Source organism: Phytophthora parasitica (assembly GCF_000247585.1).
Source record: "Phytophthora parasitica INRA-310 unplaced genomic scaffold supercont2.3, whole genome shotgun sequence".
Classification (NCBI taxonomy): domain Eukaryota; phylum Oomycota; class Peronosporomycetes; order Peronosporales; family Peronosporaceae; genus Phytophthora; species Phytophthora nicotianae.
The window spans coordinates 2,040,872-2,058,193 of record NW_008648989.1 but is presented as its reverse complement, the minus strand read 5'-3'; the positions used below and the strand labels follow the sequence as shown (position 1 = coordinate 2,058,193).

At 51.3% G+C, this 17,322-nt stretch overlaps 15 protein-coding genes across 21 annotated transcripts; 6 read left to right on the top strand and 9 right to left on the bottom strand.

Annotated features, from left to right (window-relative positions):
- Nucleotides 1-579: 579 nt before the first annotated feature.
- On the bottom strand, nucleotides 580-2,747 carry PPTG_01832 (thioredoxin). 5 transcript variants are annotated; one of them, XM_008895223.1, is made up of 4 exons: nucleotides 2,350-2,747; nucleotides 1,804-2,259; nucleotides 1,562-1,684; nucleotides 580-1,401 (listed from the first exon to the last, which is right to left on the bottom strand). In XM_008895223.1, exons 1-4 carry the CDS (start codon nucleotides 2,536-2,538, stop codon nucleotides 1,246-1,248), a joined length of 924 nt encoding a protein of 307 aa, XP_008893471.1. In that variant the 5' UTR covers nucleotides 2,539-2,747; the 3' UTR covers nucleotides 580-1,245. The 5 variants fall into 5 exon arrangements, with proteins under 5 accessions (XP_008893471.1, XP_008893475.1, XP_008893474.1 ...); XM_008895227.1 differs by having other exon boundaries at nucleotides 1,804-2,747; XM_008895226.1 differs by having other exon boundaries at nucleotides 1,562-2,259.
- A 197-nt stretch (nucleotides 2,748-2,944) lies between these two features.
- On the bottom strand, nucleotides 2,945-4,503 carry PPTG_01831 (thioredoxin). Its single transcript, XM_008895222.1, has 5 exons — nucleotides 4,419-4,503; nucleotides 4,233-4,361; nucleotides 3,677-4,171; nucleotides 3,482-3,604; nucleotides 2,945-3,414 (listed from the first exon to the last, which is right to left on the bottom strand). The coding sequence occupies exons 1-5, from the start codon at nucleotides 4,425-4,427 to the stop codon at nucleotides 3,280-3,282; spliced, it is 891 nt and encodes a 296-aa protein (XP_008893470.1). The 5' UTR covers nucleotides 4,428-4,503; the 3' UTR covers nucleotides 2,945-3,279.
- A 143-nt stretch (nucleotides 4,504-4,646) lies between these two features.
- On the top strand, nucleotides 4,647-5,745 carry PPTG_01830. Of its 2 annotated transcripts, XM_008895221.1 has the most exons (3): nucleotides 4,647-5,368; nucleotides 5,434-5,484; nucleotides 5,548-5,745. In XM_008895221.1, exons 1-3 carry the CDS (start codon nucleotides 4,792-4,794, stop codon nucleotides 5,691-5,693), a joined length of 774 nt encoding a protein of 257 aa, XP_008893469.1. In that variant the 5' UTR covers nucleotides 4,647-4,791; the 3' UTR covers nucleotides 5,694-5,745. The 2 variants fall into 2 exon arrangements, with proteins under 2 accessions (XP_008893469.1, XP_008893468.1); XM_008895220.1 differs by having other exon boundaries at nucleotides 5,434-5,745.
- Nucleotides 5,746-6,522: 777 nt separating this feature from the next.
- On the top strand, nucleotides 6,523-7,436 carry PPTG_01829 (hypothetical protein). The gene has a single exon (XM_008895219.1). It carries the CDS (start codon nucleotides 6,604-6,606, stop codon nucleotides 7,324-7,326), a length of 723 nt encoding a protein of 240 aa, XP_008893467.1. The 5' UTR covers nucleotides 6,523-6,603; the 3' UTR covers nucleotides 7,327-7,436.
- Nucleotides 7,375-7,825, bottom strand: PPTG_01828 (hypothetical protein). The gene has a single exon (XM_008895218.1). It carries the CDS (start codon nucleotides 7,761-7,763, stop codon nucleotides 7,404-7,406), a length of 360 nt encoding a protein of 119 aa, XP_008893466.1. The 5' UTR covers nucleotides 7,764-7,825; the 3' UTR covers nucleotides 7,375-7,403.
- On the bottom strand, nucleotides 7,786-8,702 carry PPTG_01827. Of its 2 annotated transcripts, XM_008895216.1 has the most exons (4): nucleotides 8,646-8,702; nucleotides 8,156-8,573; nucleotides 8,047-8,091; nucleotides 7,786-7,973 (listed from the first exon to the last, which is right to left on the bottom strand). In XM_008895216.1, exons 1-4 carry the CDS (start codon nucleotides 8,688-8,690, stop codon nucleotides 7,867-7,869), a joined length of 615 nt encoding a protein of 204 aa, XP_008893464.1. In that variant the 5' UTR covers nucleotides 8,691-8,702; the 3' UTR covers nucleotides 7,786-7,866. The 2 variants fall into 2 exon arrangements, with proteins under 2 accessions (XP_008893464.1, XP_008893465.1); XM_008895217.1 differs by having other exon boundaries at nucleotides 8,047-8,573.
- Nucleotides 8,703-8,919: 217 nt separating this feature from the next.
- On the bottom strand, nucleotides 8,920-10,074 carry PPTG_01826 (hypothetical protein). Its single transcript, XM_008895215.1, has 2 exons — nucleotides 9,620-10,074; nucleotides 8,920-9,551 (listed from the first exon to the last, which is right to left on the bottom strand). Exons 1-2 carry the CDS (start codon nucleotides 9,856-9,858, stop codon nucleotides 9,134-9,136), a joined length of 657 nt encoding a protein of 218 aa, XP_008893463.1. The 5' UTR covers nucleotides 9,859-10,074; the 3' UTR covers nucleotides 8,920-9,133.
- Nucleotides 10,075-10,076: 2 nt separating this feature from the next.
- On the top strand, nucleotides 10,077-11,005 carry PPTG_01825 (hypothetical protein). Its single transcript, XM_008895214.1, has 3 exons — nucleotides 10,077-10,230; nucleotides 10,333-10,499; nucleotides 10,577-11,005. The coding sequence occupies exons 1-3, from the start codon at nucleotides 10,158-10,160 to the stop codon at nucleotides 10,763-10,765; spliced, it is 429 nt and encodes a 142-aa protein (XP_008893462.1). The 5' UTR covers nucleotides 10,077-10,157; the 3' UTR covers nucleotides 10,766-11,005.
- On the bottom strand, nucleotides 10,988-11,576 carry PPTG_01824 (hypothetical protein). The gene is made up of 3 exons (XM_008895213.1): nucleotides 11,389-11,576; nucleotides 11,255-11,316; nucleotides 10,988-11,177 (listed from the first exon to the last, which is right to left on the bottom strand). Exons 1-3 carry the CDS (start codon nucleotides 11,435-11,437, stop codon nucleotides 11,091-11,093), a joined length of 198 nt encoding a protein of 65 aa, XP_008893461.1. The 5' UTR covers nucleotides 11,438-11,576; the 3' UTR covers nucleotides 10,988-11,090.
- Nucleotides 11,577-11,609: 33 nt separating this feature from the next.
- PPTG_01823 (hypothetical protein) lies at nucleotides 11,610-12,135 on the top strand. The gene has a single exon (XM_008895212.1). The coding sequence runs from the start codon at nucleotides 11,631-11,633 to the stop codon at nucleotides 12,102-12,104; it is 474 nt and encodes a 157-aa protein (XP_008893460.1). The 5' UTR covers nucleotides 11,610-11,630; the 3' UTR covers nucleotides 12,105-12,135.
- Nucleotides 12,136-12,225: 90 nt separating this feature from the next.
- On the top strand, nucleotides 12,226-13,220 carry PPTG_01822 (hypothetical protein; the record flags this gene model as incomplete). Its single annotated transcript, XM_008895211.1, has 4 exons — nucleotides 12,226-12,411; nucleotides 12,482-12,595; nucleotides 12,654-12,752; nucleotides 12,825-13,220. 4 exons carry the CDS (start codon nucleotides 12,226-12,228, stop codon nucleotides 13,218-13,220), a joined length of 795 nt encoding a protein of 264 aa, XP_008893459.1.
- Nucleotides 13,221-13,299: 79 nt separating this feature from the next.
- PPTG_01821 (hypothetical protein) lies at nucleotides 13,300-14,188 on the bottom strand (the record flags this gene model as incomplete). Its single annotated transcript, XM_008895210.1, has 3 exons — nucleotides 13,300-13,851; nucleotides 13,913-14,020; nucleotides 14,084-14,188. The coding sequence occupies 3 exons, from the start codon at nucleotides 14,186-14,188 to the stop codon at nucleotides 13,300-13,302; spliced, it is 765 nt and encodes a 254-aa protein (XP_008893458.1).
- Nucleotides 14,189-14,851: 663 nt separating this feature from the next.
- On the bottom strand, nucleotides 14,852-15,334 carry PPTG_01820 (hypothetical protein; the record flags this gene model as incomplete). The annotated part of the gene is made up of 1 exon (XM_008895209.1): nucleotides 14,852-15,334. One exon carries the CDS (start codon nucleotides 15,332-15,334, stop codon nucleotides 14,852-14,854), a length of 483 nt encoding a protein of 160 aa, XP_008893457.1.
- A 291-nt stretch (nucleotides 15,335-15,625) lies between these two features.
- PPTG_01819 (hypothetical protein) lies at nucleotides 15,626-16,654 on the top strand. Its single transcript, XM_008895208.1, has 2 exons — nucleotides 15,626-16,341; nucleotides 16,412-16,654. The coding sequence occupies exons 1-2, from the start codon at nucleotides 15,688-15,690 to the stop codon at nucleotides 16,499-16,501; spliced, it is 744 nt and encodes a 247-aa protein (XP_008893456.1). The 5' UTR covers nucleotides 15,626-15,687; the 3' UTR covers nucleotides 16,502-16,654.
- Nucleotides 16,354-17,167, bottom strand: PPTG_01818 (hypothetical protein). The gene is made up of 2 exons (XM_008895207.1): nucleotides 16,618-17,167; nucleotides 16,354-16,539 (listed from the first exon to the last, which is right to left on the bottom strand). The coding sequence occupies exon 1, from the start codon at nucleotides 17,150-17,152 to the stop codon at nucleotides 16,670-16,672; it is 483 nt and encodes a 160-aa protein (XP_008893455.1). The 5' UTR covers nucleotides 17,153-17,167; the 3' UTR covers nucleotides 16,354-16,539; nucleotides 16,618-16,669.
- Between the last annotated feature and the right edge of the window lie 155 nt (nucleotides 17,168-17,322).

The following is a 17,322-nucleotide window of genomic DNA, read 5'->3' as shown; positions in this document are numbered from 1 at the left end:
TCACAGTGCCACGCATACCGTAGATTCTCAGAGCTTCAAGCGCATCGAGACAAAGAATCTCGCCAACGCAGACCAACGCGATCTTCGGTGGCGACGGTGAAGTGGTTGATTAACCCGTCTCGGCTGATTGGAATCAAATGGTCGGCGACTGAACAGATCTGAACTAACAAGCAGTAAAGACGGATGGCTATGGATTGCCAGTTGAGATCCTCGCAGTGGGGTGAGGTGAGGTTCACTCGCTGTTCGTGGTAGAGCGAGAGAAAAGGGCTTGTACATGAACTTGGGAGGTCCTTGTACGCGGGAAAGAAAGAAGGAAGGACGGGGACGGGCTGATTAGCAAACTTGTCCTGACCGAAAATGGGTATGGGGAAGTATGTAGTTTATTACCCATTTACGAGCTCCCTGCTGATATTTTATAATCTTTCGGCGCTTGATTCTCGAGCCTGCCTTAGTCGATTTGTTCATGACGAGTCGACTGACAAATCGTCGCCAATGCCGCTGTCAAACAAGGCGACGTTCAGAATATCCACCGGCACCGCAGTGGATACCCACCAAAACGATGCATACCAGGCAAGGCACACGCCGTCTGTATTACGTTTTGTCTATCTGTATGTAAGCAAGATGGTAATACCGTACAGCCCGTAATGGCAAGCCAACAATAATGTGGAAGTGAAAAAAGAAACGTAAGGCTAACACTAGTTGGGCGTGTACCTCATAGGATACGACTCGTGAGGGTATTATGCAAGTACGTCGTCTCCGATTTAGTCAGAAATGGGCAACCTAGTGCGCTTCAAAATGAGCATTTGATGATGATTATCGACGCGCGCCCTACCGTTGATTACCCCACTGCGAAAACGTAGAGCAACGTGTCATAAACTCCGTGTAGAGCACCAACAGTCCTGTCCGGGCTTTACCGGAGTGTCTGCTCGTTTGAGCAGGCACATGCAAATCGGGCGAATCAGCGACACCTCCCCTTGACTTGAATGCTGCCTGCAAAGGCGCAGCCATGTCGGCAAAAGTGCTCGTCAACGTGCGATGATGGCACGAAATCGGACATCGTGCCATCATGGCCACTTTTCCAGTGGCTGGCTGGCTTCGGCCCATCGCCGCGCGGGCTAAAATGTGCATGTTGAAGACAATGAAAAAAGTGAATGGGGATTGCTTGAGTTGCAGTAATATATGAGACATCGCTTCAGTCAGTCGGGTGGTTCTCGTCGCCTTGCGCAGTGGCCACTGACCTCGAGATCAGCAACTCGCGGCCGCCGTGGCAGCGCCGTAGTGTCTGGCCACCATTCCCTCCAGCGCGCCGCGGATCGCTCCGCTCAGCTCGTCCACCGCCTCGCCGCCCTTGAACACCTTAAAGCAGGGCAGCGAGGACACGTCGAACTCATCGGTCAGACTCTGCAACCGTAACAAGTATCACGTCATCTCGATTAGCCCACAAATACCATCATTCCTGCAAAAAAAAAAAAAACGTAGCCATGTGCCACAGAGACACGATGCGGACTAATTTGCCTCGACACCAGTTGCCATCCAGGCCAGAAGGACAATAATGTCTTACCTCGACCTCATCGACGTCCACACGCACGAACACAGCTGCGGGGAACCGACAGCTCAATTCCTCGAAGAACGGAGCGATCTCCACGCACGGCTTGCACCACGTGGCCCAAAAGTCCACCACCAACTGCCAGAACATGAAATATCGTCAGAAACTAAAATACCGCATCGCAAAAAGTATCTGTAACCGAAATATCGGTTCAAGGTATCTAAGTATCCGCCACTACAGGTAATAATTGCACGCACCGCCTTGTTGGACTCCCGGTTCTGCTGCAGAAGCTGTTGCCACTGCTTGTCCGACGTCACTGTCACCACATGAGGCTTGCGCTGCCGCAAACCTTTGGGCAGCTTGCCATTGTCACCGACACTCTCGCCCTCCTCTTCCACATAGTGTTTCAGTATACGCGCCTCCAGCTCGTTCCTGTCGGTGCCGCGCATCTCGTCGCACTTGACGCCGCCACGGAAGAACTGGAACGTCGGCATGCTCACCACGCCACAGCTCTTGGCCACGGACTTGAGCTCGTCCACGTCCACTTTGAGGAAGATCGTGCTTGGATACTTGGCGCTGAGCTCGTGGAACGCAGGGCTAATGTGTCGACATGGCCCGCACCACGAGGCCGAGAAATCCACGACCACGGAGCGCTTGCTCGTCTCCATGAACTCCTTAAACCGGTGCTGCGACGTCACGTGGATCACACGGCTCTACATGACAAATACAGACGCAATGAGTGGCAGGAATTCGTGAGCATGCGGCGCAGGACGCGAGATCCGGCCAGTCTCTGGTGTACGCACATTGATGGGGACATATTCACCGTCTTGGCGCAGCACGTTGCGCAGGAACCAGCCCCAGCAGCCTTGCGACATCGTAGCTTTAAGCGGAGTGTCCTCTTGCGCCTTGCTGGCAAAAATCAGATTTTGGTGTGCCCCACTCCATCGGCACAGATAGGGACGGATACGACGTAGCGACTCCCTGGCCACCATTACCTGGCCATCGGTGCGAATCGCTGCATAGCAAGCTTGCTCTTTCACGCGCGGAGCTAAAATGCGAGTAGCGTGGTCTTTGATATTGTCACGAAGCGTGCAATGGGATCTCGGGTCACGTTCACTGTGCCATACTGGGCCACTGTGTAGTACACCGGAATACAGACGCAAAGAAAAACGTATCCGAAGGCGAAAGGCGAGCCGCCTGCACTGTTTGCAAGCGATTGTATCTGCGGTTGTCCTAGACACATGTATCAGGGCTGGAGTTGCAGAATTGGCTGTCACTAACTCTACTACAGTAGTGAGTGGATCTCGTTTGCCAAGTAGTAAACATCAACGGGTGCGATCTTTTCTTTCGACAACGTACACCTACGAATTGTATGACCTTGACAGGATCTGAATAAGTACGTGTCCTCGGCTAAAGCCGGATTGATAAGTAGCCTGCTGCCTGTCGATGAACTTATTGCAACCTTCTCCATAAGTTTAGTTAACGTTTTGTGAGTTCGGACATGTGCCACAGTTGTCCTGCGTGCCGGTAAGAGCTGAAATGAGGGCCAGAAACAAGGGACTGGCCTGGTTGTTGGAAACCGCGAGTTTCGCTCGTTTGGGAGATCTGAACGAACTACAGGTACAACGTACTAGCGCAGGATCATCATTCGTTTTGCTTCGCACCGGAACACAATAATAATTTCCACTTGTGAGTCAAACCGCTCGTCACTGTTTGTTTTAGGTTAGCTACAATCAGTTCTTGGCATGCTTGGCAACCATGCTCTCCAGAGCACTCCTAATGGCTCCGCTGAGTTCATCAACCACCTTGCCGCCTTTGAATACCTTGAAACTAGGCAACGACGATACATTGAAATCCTCCGCCACACTCTGTAAACAGCACCAAGCAAGACGTAAGCCACGTTGTTAATGCCACATCCCGCGTAGATTATCTTACCTCAAGCTCGTCGACATCCACACGTGCGAACACAGCAGCGGGGAACCGACCACTTAACTCCTCGAACAACGGAGCGATCTCCACGCACGGCTTGCACCACGTAGCCCAGAAGTCCACCACCAACTACCAGCAATAAGCACAACACTCAGTCAGAATCAATGCAAGGGTATCCCTAAACCAATATACCACACTCACCGCCTTGTTTGACTCTTGGTTCTGTTGCATGAGCTTCTCCCATTGCTCCTCCGAAGTCACAGTCGTCACCTGTGGCTTGCGCTGACGTAGACCTTCTCCGCCTTCCGTCACAGATTTCTCCCCAGCCGCTGCTGCCACGGGCTTCTCGTCCTCGGGCAGTTCTACTTCCACGTAATGCTTCTGGATAAGCGCCTCCAGTCCGTTCTTGTCTGCGCCACGCATCTCGTCGCACTTGACTCCGCCACGGAAGAACTGGAACGTGGGCATAGCCGTCACGCCGCAGCCTCTGGAGACGGACTTGAGCTCATCCACGTCCACTTTGAGGAAGATTGTGCACGGGTATTTCGCACTGAGTTCGTGGTATACGGGGCTGATGTAGCGGCACGGACCGCACCACGTGGCCGAGAAGTCCACGACCACTGAGCGTTTGGTCGCTTTGCCCTTGCCAAGCAGCTCCTTGAACTGCAGCTCCGACGTCACGTGGATCACGCGGGTCTGTAGGCAATAATTGTTAAATAAATTTGGAGGTTATGCTATTGTAACCCGATGGACCTACATTCTCGGGGATCTTTTCGTCGTCTTGACCTAAAACATTCTTGCGGAACCAGTTCCAGAATCCCTGCAGCATCATGAGCGCAAATGGCAGCAGCGCGTACAGAGGAATGCAGAATCCTCCGATACAGATCTAGTAAGCAGATGTTAGCGCATTTGTGACGAGGATACAGGGTCGCTTGCTGCCTACCGTCGTCATGTTAAAAGCTTCTCGTGTCAAAAAGGAAGGTCTGCATGTGGCAACACAAAGTCACCAGGCCTTGTGTACATCAACACAAAACTGCGTATGATACACCAACTAACACCGAGAGATCTGATTGGCGAAAAAAATAGTCTTTCTTGAAAAAAAGAAAGTGGTTTTTTTTTTTTTGCTTTTTCACAGACCATCACTCATCCTTTTCTAAACTTGATACCGGTTTGTTTACCGAGTACCGAGGCTAGTTGCTCTAACATAGAGACCTCTCGTTCTTGTATGAAAAACCTCATTCTGGTAGTGCAGCCACCTCCATTACGGAAGAGGAAGCCAAGACCAACCAGTCTAAAGGTGTAACTTATTCTGTACCATGCGTGACACCGGCAAGTCTGGAGGCAAGCCCGGCGCTGCCGGCAAGGGCCGCAAGAAGCGCGAGAAGGGCGCGGCCCGTAAGTTCGTGACGTCTCTGGAGGAGATGACGCTGCGTGACGAGCAGGAGGAGCAGAAGCGTAAGGCCCGCGGTGACGACGACGACGAAAGCGACTCGGAGGACGAGAGCGACTCCGACGAGGAGGGAGAGGAGCTTGTGGCCTTTGAGCGCGTACAGACCAACTCGCTTTTCGGCTTTAGCAACAAAGCGGATGGCCCTGCACTGCAACAGGAGAAGAAGAAGGTGGGCTTCGCTGCCATCGCCAAGACGCAGAACCCTAATGCCAAAAAGAAAGCCAATAAGGTCATGAAGGCCAAGGACATGGACGGCAATGCCGCTCCGCAACAGCTAAGTCGACGAGAGCGTGAAGCTATTGAGAAGGAGCGCGCTACTGCTTATTACATGAAGAAGCACCTGGCTGGAGAGACGGAGGAGGCCAAGAAGGACCTGGCCAGGTTGGCGGAGGTTAAGCGTCGTCGCGAGGAGGCTGAACAGCGCAAGAAGGAGGAGGAAGCTGGTAAGAAAACTGAAATATTGCATTATTGGAGGATTTTTGTTAATTTATTGTGATTTTGTAAACAGCTGCCGCTGAACGCGAGAAAGCCAAGAAGAAGGTGCAGGTGAAGGACGACGGTAAGCTGACTGTTAGGCTGTATTGTCTGGATATGTATGTTGATTTTTTTTATTTGTTGTTAGATGAGCCTTTGGACGCGCGTGCAATTAAGGCACTCAAGCCGGCGGTTCTGAAGGAGAAGCTTAAGGAGCGCGACTTGTCCACACAGGGTCAGAAGAAGGAACTCATCCAGCGTCTCATCGACTACGAGAATGAGCGCGCTTTATAGAGAGCTTTGTTGTGTTCTTGGTGTCGATTAATTCAACCACCGTGTCAACTCATTTTTTTCTCTTATCGTTGGAAGTTTTGCGCTTGTATGAATTAGGTAGGCATGGCTATGGGTTATCTTGCGTTCACATGTCGAACACGTTCAGTTCTTGAAACATAATATACCTGCATATGCTGTTCAACTGACTGTCCCGAAATTGAGTTTCCTGTGCTTGTGGCAGAAGGGATACAGCAACTTCGAAGTAATTCGTCATCGCTCTTACTATAAAGAAGCACTTCATCACTCTTGAGCCAAATCTAGTAGAAAATGCATTACCTAGTCTCAACTGTTTGGACAATTTATTTGCACCCGGGCTGGAAAAAGTAGATAAAACACAAGTTACTACTTCGAAGTACTTATGCAACGTGCATGAAGTGAATGCACGACAATGAATAGGTATCGATAAGAAAGGAGTCGAGCATGAATTCTCGAGCTTACCATACAAAAGTTAAAGACAACTGCTTAGTATCTAGTCACATCCGAAAGTCAACGTGGATTTTTTTAAACCAAGTGCTTTCCGAGGCTCCTCCCTCACAAGCAGCCGTGGAAACCTCGTGACACAGGAAAGGAGTAAGGTATTCGTCTATAGATCGAATAACACGAGCCAGTATGTCTTTACCCAGAAGACAATTCTTCACAACAACCCGTGCGATATCTAGTACGGTTAAAACAACTCATTATGCAAATAAATTTGAGTCAACGAGTATTGTTAAGATACGTCACGTGGTCAAATCCATCAATTTCTAATAAAAAAAAAAGATGCTTGATTTTTTTTTAGATGTTTTGTTGTTGTTAAATCAATCTTTTCAACCAATCGGATAGTCCCGATCCACTTTAAGGTCGGTGCCATACAAAAGGACCTTTGGCAACCATGGCGTCGACGTCCGCTGCGCAGGCCGAGATGGTAGCGAGTCTGATCGGCGAGAAGGTGTTGGAGACACTAGACCAGAAGGAGCAGAAGCTCGACGAGACCATCAAGAAGCTCGAAGAGGCTGATGACGACGAGCTGGAGCGATTACGCGAGAAGCGACTGCAAGCCATGCAGCAGAAAGCTCGCAAGGCGCAGGAGTTACGCGCACAGGGCCACGGCGAGTATTCAACCATCTCTGACACCCACGAGTTCTTCGAGACCATGAAAAAGAGCGACAAGGTCGTGGTCCACTTCTTCACGCCTGCCAACGCCTTCTGTCAATTAGTTGACGGTCATTTATCACGTCTAGCTCCACACCATCTTGAGACTAAATTCGCTCGCATTAATGCGGAGAAAGCTGAGTATCTAGTGGATAAACTTGGGGTCTGGATGATTCCGTGTATCGCTCTAGTTAATAAGCAAAAGGTGGAGAAAATGGTGCAGGGGTTGGACGAATTGGGAGGCACGGACAAATTCTCCACTGCCTTCTTGGCTTATTACTTGGGTCTGCACAAGGTGTTGACATATGAAGGGCCCGAGCCGGAGAGTGCGTTGGACGACTGCGGAGGAGTGTACGCAGCAGGGAACGACCCCGTAGCAGCGAAGCAGCAGCTGGACCAGGAACGGATCAATAGTATCCGTCAGAGCATCTTTTACGACAGCGATCTGGAGGAAGACGACTAGTGTCGGGACATTGACACTTACTATCCATAAAGAACGTGGATAAGATATGAAATAGCCACTGTATTTGCAGCTTACTATTAGTCTGGGTGCTTGAGATCTCTATTGGAGAGACATTGGTGACGGTATGCGCGTTGTCGCTGCCGCAGATACTCCTTGCTACTGAGTTTACTATGGTCTGACGCATTGGCAGCCTTATCCAGCGTGTCGTGACGCCATTTGGACAGGTGGCCGAGCGTCCAGCTCTCTTTGCCATGGGATATGACGGCTGCGGCGCGGTCTTCGAGGCCAAAGGCGCGGATGTCCATGACGCTGGGAGCTGTAGCCAATGAATTTACAGCGGAAGTAGTAGATGCTTCGTTTGCACAAGTCTCTTGTCTTTTAGACAGCGATGAGCCTTCGTCCAGTGGACCAGCGAGCCGCTTGAGCGTAGGCTCCATGAGCACTTAGTGACGCTTCACGACTGGTTGGAATATGGCGGGAAAAGCAAAATAACGGTACTTGATTGGTCTAAAATTGAAATTTGCGATTGTTGGAGTTATTTTAGAAGCAGCACCAGCAGTCGAATGGGCAATCCTTGGTGTTGCCGCCTTTGCCGATCTGCAGCGAAGCCTCCGTGTAAATGGGCAGTCCATCCTCATCGTAGCGAACTGATAACATTTTGATAAGATAATTAGCAAATAACTTAATGGAAATTGACGAAAGTTGCAGTCATGAACGTACCAGGTCGCGGATCCGGGTTGAGCCCAACGGCAGTGGAGTTTGTGTCTGTGAAATAGACAATTGGGTGTCAAACAACCACGTTAATGTCACCAAGATAATAGCAACGTACTCTGCGCCTCGAGCTTCTTGATCTGTTGCTGTAGTTGCTCCTTTTCTTTCTTTTCACGACGTTCTTCCTCCACTTCGGCGAGCTTCTGCTGCTGTTCAGCGATGCTCTTCTTCTGCTTCTCCGTCTTCAGTGACGCAAACAGATCGTCGATCTCGCCGCTATTTGCTGTTGGTTTCTCTGTCTTAGCAGCGTCGTTTGTTGTTGCGGCTCCTGCGTTTTTGTTTTTCTTCTTTTTCTTCTTCTTCTTAGCGCCGTCAGTGCTCGGAAATTCTGCAACTGATTTCACTACGGACTGCTCCTTTGTTTCTTGAGGCTTTGAGTCATCTGCGACTGCAGCTTTGATCTTGGCATCCGTCGAGAGAGTCTTGGAGAACGCGAACTTGGCCTTCTTCTTGGGCTTCTGCTCGGACGGCACCGGCTTTAGACAGAAGAGAGATATAAGGAATAGCACTAAAATCTTCGCCTTTGAGTCATTTGGTTATGCACGTACAGCGCTGGCGGCCTGCACGCGGCTCCGCTTCTTCTTGTTCGCCATCGGTGGTCGTCGACAACTTTGAAATGTGTCAATTGGTACAGCGTACCAAATAAGTACCGTTTTTATGGTACATGATGAAGACGTTGATACACGTACCAACAGTTGTCCCGTTATGGTACAAGGGTTTATATATAAAGTTTTTTTGAGAATCGTTTATTTTGGAACATTACATTTAGACTTTGTAAGGGAGCCTCAAATCTCAAGAAAGCTATTTCTGTAAAAAAAAAAAATGTTTTTGTTGGTAAGTGGTCTTTTCTGGTTAATTTTGTGGTAATTTGTAGAAAATTCACAAAGTGACGAAAGTCAGGCGTTGCAGTGCAAATGCGGTGCCGACGTACGTGGCGTTGTACATGTAGATTAAACTCGATTGCATTAAGATGTGTGGGTCGTCCCTGGACTCACGTTTACCACCTCATCTACTCCGTCGCAGGGGGGCACGCAGCCTAGCAGCAACCGCTCTTCTTTTTCTTCTTTATGCTTTCGGTCGTATTCTCGGCCGTGATTGCGATACTGTTACCCGTCGGCAAGCTAGCCGTCGCGTTTTCTTCCGCTTGGATAGTCTTGCGACTCATAAGCTTGTAGATCTCGGTAAGAATACGCTGGAAAGCCGTGTCGACGCCTGTGGCCTCCAGAGCAGACGTCTCGATGAACGCCAGATTGTTCTTCTCCGCGAACGCCATAGCCTCCTCCGTCGATACCGCACGCAGATGACGCAGATCGCTCTTGTTTCCCACCAGCATAATGACCGTGTTGGCATCCGCGTGGTCCCGCAGCTCCTTCAGCCAGCGCTCCACGTTCTCAAAGGTGCCGTGCTTCGTAATGTCATACACCAATAGCGCGCCTACTGCACCCCGGTAGTATCTGTTCAATAAATAGTACAACAAATAAATTAATATACTGTCAACGACGGCATTGAAGGAGGGACGTACGCGCTGGTAATCGCTCTATATCGCTCCTGGCCGGCTGTGTCCCAGATCTGCGCCTTGATGGTCTTGCCCTCGGCCACGATAGACTTGGTGGCAAACTCGACACCGATAGTACTCTTGGACTCGAGATTAAACTCGTTGCGCGTGAAGCGGGACAGCAAGTTGGACTTGCCGACGCCCGAGTCACCGATTAACACGATCTTGAACAGGTAGTCGTACTCATCTTCGCGAGGCGACGCCATGGCTTTGTGTGTCTAGAATATCTCGGTGTGAGCGCGGCGCTGTGCTGCTGAGGCGGTCTCCCCAGTCGACTCGTTCCTCTGCAGGGGTTTCTTAGACCGGCAAAGCCTCACTAGATTATCTCTTCTCGTCTTCTGGCTCTGGGTTTGTCGTTACGGACGTCGGTTGCCATCGTAGCAGATGGTTGGTGTGGTAAACACAGCTACCGACTCGATACCGGAATCTTGAAAAATACCGGTTGGATATTGTTTGTGTGCTTTGGCTGGTGGACGCCACTTTGTGAATCGAAACTTGAGAGACGATGGCGACCGAACTGTTTGAGGATATCTTCGAGGTGCGCCAGCTCAACCCGGACGGCAAGAAGTTCGACAAAGGTGCGCGCCATATTGAGCTGAATATGTTGGTGCTTTTGCGCCTTCTGTGTGTGCTCTGGAAGGCGAGCTATGGATGATTAACGAGGTGAACTTATGACACAGTGACCCGCGTGGTATGCAAGGGTGTGTCTTACGAGCTGGAGCTGACGCTAGACATCAACTCGGAGGTTTACCGGCTTCGCCAGAACGAGAAGTTTACGCTGGCGCTAGTCAGCACGCTGGACCTGGAAGGCAAGCCGGATGACGGCATCTTTAACCAGTCGGGCAAGGTAACTAACTCGCTGCCTGGTGTTTCGTGGATTGCGAGCAATATGCTAACTATTTCCGTGCTATTGGAATATCGTAGCCGACGCTGCTGGACCGTTACGACTACGGTATGTACGGCAAGGTGTTCCAGTATGATCACGAGGGAGGAAACATGGTGGCCATCTACGCCAGCTTCGGAGGTCTGCTCATGTGTCTGCGTGGCGAACAGCGCCACCTGCACATGATTCACAATGACACACGGATCTACTGTCTGCTCCGGAAACAGTAAACGGGGAATGGAGAGCTCGGCGTACCATTAAACGCAGGACTAGCGCCATTATGACGCAACCAGGCAGGTCACCGAGACTGTGCGAGTAGAAGGCAGTGCATCACAACTCCAGTAAACAGTTTTTGACGGCGCGCGACAAGCAGTGATACAGAATTATACGCAGCGTGCCCCCATGCTGTCGCGTGCCATGCCACAGCCACTCTAGCAAAAAATACAACGTGCTTTGGTTTTCTTTGCCTTTTATATTAGTGAAATGATCTTCCTTCCAGCTAGTGTCACAGACTGCAATGAATTTCCAGGAAAAGGCCCAAGCCAACACAATCCCTCACTTGTCCTCGTTGGCCACCTCCCGCATCTTCTTGTAGTACTCCTCGCGAGACACAGCCTGTGGCGGGTACTGGATGTATTTCCACTACAAAATCACCACAACATAGCAGTCTTATTAAGACGCCAGCATTTAACTCATAAGCGAGGTTCAGGCCAGCTCACCCGGTTGATAATGTAGTTGATGCAGTCTGGCTGGGCGTAGATGCACGTAGCGACAATAGGGACTGCAAGTCGAGGGCAAAGAATTAGCTCATACGCTCAACTATGCATGCTACACCATCAGGCTGAAGACGCACTGGAGATGTAGACTCCGATGCGCGCGATTTCCCACTTGGCACTGGGCATTCTGTCACTTGTTATGCTTGCTCGGTTGTGCGGCCCTGCTCGTTTGGTTTTTAGTGCGAACGGAATCGGTAATCTTCGGTATGACGCTGAAGGTTCTTTGTGGTCAAATGTCGTCCGTAGGTCGCTGGAAGGTCGCAGCAGATCAGGCTTGAAGTGTAGCCATTCGCCTTTAAGAGACGCAAAGAGCACCAAAATGAACCAGCGTGCGGCACACTACACTGCGGCTGCCGTTCGCGGCAAGCCTGCTGCATTAGAGAGTTCTGAAGAAGACTCGACTGACCCACATGCACATCGCAAAGGCAGCCCCGTGAAAGCGCGGTCTCCTAGTGATAATGCGTTACTGGGAACGGACGATGACCGCATCGACCCTGGAGAGGATGAAGGCGATGACCTTGTCGACGATCTGGACCAAACTGCAGCCTACGCAGCGTTTCTACAAGAACAAGCAGAGATGCGAGCTAGATTCACATTCAAGGACGAGACCCGGAAAACGCTTGGAGACAAATTCATTGCCGCGCTGCGTCGGAAACGCCGCATGCTTGGACGCAACGAGAACCTCCGCTTCCGCGAGTTGTACAAGCCGCCGGAGCCCATTGCAGTGCTGTTGGTGCTCGTGGTGTCGGCTGCAGTGACGCTTATCGTAACGAAGTCTTGGCCATTCTACTAATTCTTAATGAGAATTGCACGTTTAAACTTGAAGAATTCCTCCACTAACGATTTTGACAATTTGCTCTCGTTTTTCGTGGTTGCGACGCTTGAGAGACGTCGAGTCGAGCAGAATCGCCCCGATGCCAACGCGACTGGATGATTTGGGGCTCTCAACAGAGGAAGTAAGCTGCGGTAGATTGGAGGCGGGCTCGCCTCGCGATACAGTGACGTGGACACCACTGCAATATGCATGTGCAACAGGAGATGCTGAACTTGTGTCGGACATTATTGCTACGAGTCCGGAGGCTGTAAATGCTCTGGGCAATGTACGTGTTGGATGAGGTTATCCGAGGAGTGTGAGATCCGTTAAAGTGTTTGCTTGTTGTATGTGCGCAGACAAAATACTCGTATTCACCATTGCACGTTGCTGTGCATTTTGAACACGAAGCTATCATCAAGTTATTGCTTTCAGCATCGCCAGCTGCAAAAGTCAATGCAGTTGACAGTCAAGTACGCAGCCTATCGCTACAGAAAAACTCTCCTCTAACCAACTATCTTGCAAGTTTAGGTGGGCTCTACAGCTCTGCACTTGGCAATTTTGCAGGGCAATCGTAAAATAGTCAAGCTTTTGCTAGATGATGTCAACATTCAGTTGCTCAAGTCCAAGGTATTTAATCTAACGTTTGTCCGATGTCGAGAACGAAATACATGTTGATGTTCATGGGTTTGTTTCGATCAGAGCGGAACGACACCAGTCGAATTGGCAGAAGAGCTCGAGTTCTCTGACATGCGCGCGGCTCTCGTAGATCATGCAACTCGTGCCGCTGGTCGTACGCAGCTTTCTAGCTGGTTGGCAAGCATTGGGTTGGTAGAATACGCGCAGTCGTTCTTTGACGAGGGCTTCGACGATGCACATTTCCTGTTAGCCACGGGTGGACTCGATGACAAGACGCTGGATACCATGCATATTCAGAAGGCAGGGCATCGTGCGAAGCTACAGAAATTGTACCAACTCAAGGAATTCCTACATGTCGAGTCGGAAGCTGAAAGTTCAGAAGAAAGCAACTCCAGTGGAGATTCCGACGAAGAAGAATCCGATTCGGACGGGTCTGGATCGGATAATGAGAGCTCCTAAATCGTCATAAGCAATACTAGGTTAAACACTCGTTCACGTGGCGTTATGACAATTGAAGTGCTATCGAGTGGACTTGGGTTTACGAGCTAAGTGTGCTGTTAATGGCAGCCACAGTGGTATTGTAAAGTGCAGTCGGATCTGGAGGAGTAACTTCATCCGGCACGTAGAACGTCGTGTCATTGGGATGCATGGACTTGTAGCCAACGATACCGGCGATTCCGACGATCACCAGGAAGGCGAAGAGCAGAATGACTCGATCTGTGGCCATACGCCGCGCGAAGGAGCGAATAAGCTTGTCAGCGCGCTGCAGACTGTCCTCGATGCCCATGACGGCGTCTGTGATCTCAACGATATGCTCACGTTGACCTCGTAGCGCCTCCGCTGTGGCCGCAGCCACATCTTTCGACTGCTCAACCATCTTCGCCGTGCTCATCAGGCTTTGCTCCGTCTTCGCTTGGATATCCAGCGTTTTATCAAGCAATTCCTTGTTGCCCAAGCCATTTGTGCCTCGAGCTCCAGCTGCGCTTGTAGTGGCTCGATCGCCGAATAAACCGTTGCGCTCTTGTTCAGCCTTTGCCCATCGGAACTCGCTCGATAGCTCTTCAACACGAGCGCAATGCTCCTCAAATTTCTGGATCATCACAGATTTAGGTCGGTTGTTTCACACTAAAGGAGCTCAAAAGAGCGCAAACCTCGCGAAATGCAGTAACTTGATCGCGTGGAGCTTGACGCAGCGCTAATTGGAAGCCTTTCTTGAGCTCAATCATCTCCTTGAGCTTCACTTCAGCCATCGCGAGCATCTACACATCGAACATTTAGATTAGAAAGACCTAGAAGTCAGGCAGAACACTCATCCATCCTACCTCGGGTCGAACTCCGGGTGGTGCCTTGGCAACTTTGCCCATGAGCTCGTTGAGCTTCGTGATGGCGTCGCTCAGGTCTGCATCATAGTAGCTGATCTCCGCCATCTTCCTAAGCTTCGACGAGCTTTAGCTAAGCGGAAAGTACGCAGGTGCTTCGTGCTCCTTTGCGTACTTTCGACAACAGCGGGATTGCTGCTGTATCAAGTCGCGTCTTGCCACTCGATGGGAATGCGTCCTACAGCCCTGTTCTCCAAGTCCGTTTCGGCGCAGCGCATTGTGCGTTTCCGCCGGTTTTTCTCGTGGTCTCAAGTAAGTCTCCGACAGAAATAACAATTGACGAGCACTCCGCTTCAACCTGCAAGCTCAGTAAAAAAAACTTCGTCTAGATAATTCTAAAACCAAGGTATGGAGCTTAGATCAAGCTCGTTGAAGCGTCTAAGGTTACATTGCCATTCGTTCTCCGCGTCAGTTATCGTCGTCTCCTTCTCTTCTCTCCTGTCGATACCTGCACTTCTCTTCTCGTCACTTTCTCCTCTCGCACTTCGTTGTCCAACAAGCTCCAATCTGCTCCGCTTCAAGCTGGCATTGAACTTGCAGACACCTCTCCACCTTGTTCTCTATGTATCCTCGACCCAGATCCTAACGATCCGGGAGCGTAGGTCCTTCCTATAATTAAGGAGGGCAGCAACATGTTGTGGCCCCATATCCGCAGAGCTTCTTGCTCTCTATATAACAAACAAGCCGGCAACAGCCAAGCCAATCGCCCAATTAGAACGACGGCGGCGCCAGCTTCTGTTCGTCCAGCTCCGGGTTGCCCATCATATCGCCGGCCATGCCCTGGTCGGGCTGCGGGGCGAACCACTCGTTAACCATGATGCTCACGCCCTCGATGGCAGCCAGCAGCACGCCACCAATAAGAGCCTGTCCCGCGGCGGCACGCGGGCCTGCACGGGCCGCCAGAGCGCCACCTGTGGCCGCGCCGGCCAGGATGGAGTTCCACGGGTCCTCCTTCCGTCGCAGAGCTTCGAAGGAGCAGTCGAATGAGGAGAAGAGCAGACCCCAGACGGCGAAGCCACCAGCCAACACCGGTGTGCGCATCTTGGCGTTGTAGATGGCACCGCGGAAGCGCTGGCCGGACGGCGAGTTACGCGCGCCCTTGAATGTGTACCAGCCGGAGCCGAATACGGCGCCCAGCACAAAACCTCCGCCCGCGTCCTCCACGATACGGAAGGGACAAGGCTCGCGCTCCATTGTGTCTGCTAGTTAGCGGTCTTCGTCTCTGGGCTGTAGCGATATGCTTGGGTGTGGAGCAGCTAGAAAGGGAGAGCCGCAGCAAGAGAACAGCAGCTTGGCGGGTCTCACTGTACGGCTGGAATGAGAGCGCTCGCCGCACGCGTCAGCCAACGATACTGATCGGTATACCGATTTGAAATTGGACGTTCTTGATCTCGATACAAAATGCAGGTCAAGTCAATTTTCAACAAATACCGGTTTATCGGCTGACAGTCACTCTATCGAGGATCAATCCTTGTTCGAGTGACCTTTTACTCCCCCTCAGAAAATCTTCGGGCAAAAGATCGAGACCATCTTTATCCAGAGCAACGATGTCTCGTAGTATGCCGGAGGCGGTAGCGTGGACGACGAGCGGTGATGCCAAGCTGGGACTGCGTGATGTGCAGGCTGAAGGTGTGCACGAGCAGGCGCGCGCGAACTGGGAGCCGTATGACTTTAACGGCGGCACTGTGCTGGCCATCGCGGGCGAGGACTTTGTAGTGATTGCAGGTGACACACGTCTGAGCACGGGTTACTCGATACTCAGCCGTGGGGAAAGCAAGCTGCACGAGCTGACGCCCACGACAGTGCTGGGTTGTCCCGGTTCGCACAACGATATCATCCAGCTACGCGGTGTTTTGAGTATCCGTGCACAGATGTACCAGCACGACAACGAGACGTCCATGACCTCGAGTGCCATGGCACAGCTGCTGATGAACACGCTGTACTCGCGTCGCTTCTTCCCGTACTATGCCTTCTGCATCCTTTGCGGTATCGACGAGAAGGGCAAGGGTGCTGTGTACACGTACGACGCTATCGGCTCGTACGACCGCGTCACGCGCGCGGCTCAGGGCAGCGGCGGCCACCTGATGATCCCGCTTCTGGACAATCTGGTGGAGCACGACACCCGCACGGACCCCAAGAAGACGCTCACACTGCAGGAGACCAAGGACATCATCAAGGACGCGTTCATTACGGCCGGAGAAGTAAGTGACAACGGATAAGGGAGGTTTGAGTACATTTCTAATGCTTATTGTTGCAATTTGCTGTCCGCAGAGAGATATTTACACGGGCGACAGCGTGGAGATCTTGACCATCAAGGCTTCGGGCATTGACAGGGAGATGTTCGCACTCAAGAAGGACTAGAGTCGCTACAAGTGTCTTTTATCCCTTCAGGATCGTCACTAAACAGGAGGAGGAAACGAGTTAGTAGCTCCCTCGTGTCTATGAATATAACCAAAGACCGATTTTCTCCTTCTTACCACATCTTTCGACTGTATTAACTCTCCTATTCCTCCTGAATACGTTTCTCCTCTAACTCTCGCGGTTCTTGAGTGCCAGCTGACGCACCTTGCGCTTGTAGAGCTCTGGGTCGTTCTTGAGATCCATGTAGGGCTCACGCTGTGCCGGGTCAGCCATGTTGGGCTGGTCCAGCAGGTCCTGCACGCCCTTGAGGATCTGCTTGATAGTCACGCTGGGTTTCCAGTCCTTGTCCTCGTTCAAAATACTCAGACAGACTGTGCCTGACGGATAAACATTCGGGTGGTAGAGCGGCGGAGTGAATTTGACGAGCGGCGGCTTGCTCGGGTAGTCTTCGGAGAAAGCCAGCGACATCTTGAACACGCCGCCTTCCCAGTCCGTACCAGCCTTGCCCGGGATGCCCGCGTGCCACATCATGAGGTTCAGTGAGCCATCATCGTTGGCAATGGGGCGCGCCCAGAAGCCTGCCGGATGGTCTCGCCGCCAGTTCTTGCGCTCTTGCCGCAGCCGCTGCACAGCGATCGAGTCGTCACTCATCTTCCCGCCTTGGACCAAATCGTCAAGTGAATGGCAAATTACTTGTGTTCTCTGTCCGATTTATTTCGTCGCATTTCTGAAGTTGAAGCTTAGTGAGCAATACGTCACTTCTTTGGACATTAATGATTGTGTTACTGTGATGTGGCACAAAGTGTTGAATAATTACGAAA